General features: G+C 48.2%; 1 protein-coding gene across 1 annotated transcript; it reads left to right on the plus strand.

Moving 5' to 3' along the window:
* Positions 1–5: 5 nt before the first annotated feature.
* LOC104798700 (putative wall-associated receptor kinase-like 16) lies at positions 6–485 on the plus strand (the record flags this gene model as incomplete). Its single annotated transcript, XM_010520877.1, has 1 exon — positions 6–485. A coding segment is annotated over one exon (480 nt), but the record flags the coding sequence as incomplete, so codon positions are not given.
* Positions 486–490: the final 5 nt, after the last annotated feature.

Below are 490 nucleotides of genomic sequence, written 5' to 3' on the forward strand. Positions count from 1 at the left end.
TAAGCCAAGTCGAGCAGTTCATCAACGAGGTAATTGTTCTTTCACAAGTAAACCACAGGAACGTGGTGAAACTTTTAGGCTGCTGTCTTGAGACCGAAGTTCCTCTGCTAATCTACGAGTTTGTTACCAACGGTACCCTTTTTGATCAACTGCACGGCTCCAAGTTCGGGTTGATTCTACCGTGGGAAGACCGTCTGAGGATAGCCGTGGAAACGGCTGGAACTCTGTCGTATCTCCACTCGTCTGCTTCTGTTCCAGTCATTCACCGCGATATCAAGTCGGCTAACATTCTCTTGGACGATAAACTCTCGGCCAAAGTATCAGACTTTGGGGCTTCGAGGCTGATTCCAGCGGACAGAGAGCAATTAACAACGCTCGTGCAAGGCACTCTCGGCTATTTGGATCCCGAGTACTTCAAAACCAGCATTTTAAACGAGAAAAGCGACGTCTACAGCTTTGGAGTTGTGCTGATGGAACTGATTTCAGGCCT

The sequence above is a fragment of the Tarenaya hassleriana genome, unplaced genomic scaffold, assembly GCF_000463585.1.
Source record: "Tarenaya hassleriana unplaced genomic scaffold, ASM46358v1 Cleome5628, whole genome shotgun sequence".
Lineage (NCBI taxonomy): Eukaryota > Viridiplantae > Streptophyta > Magnoliopsida > Brassicales > Cleomaceae > Tarenaya > Tarenaya hassleriana.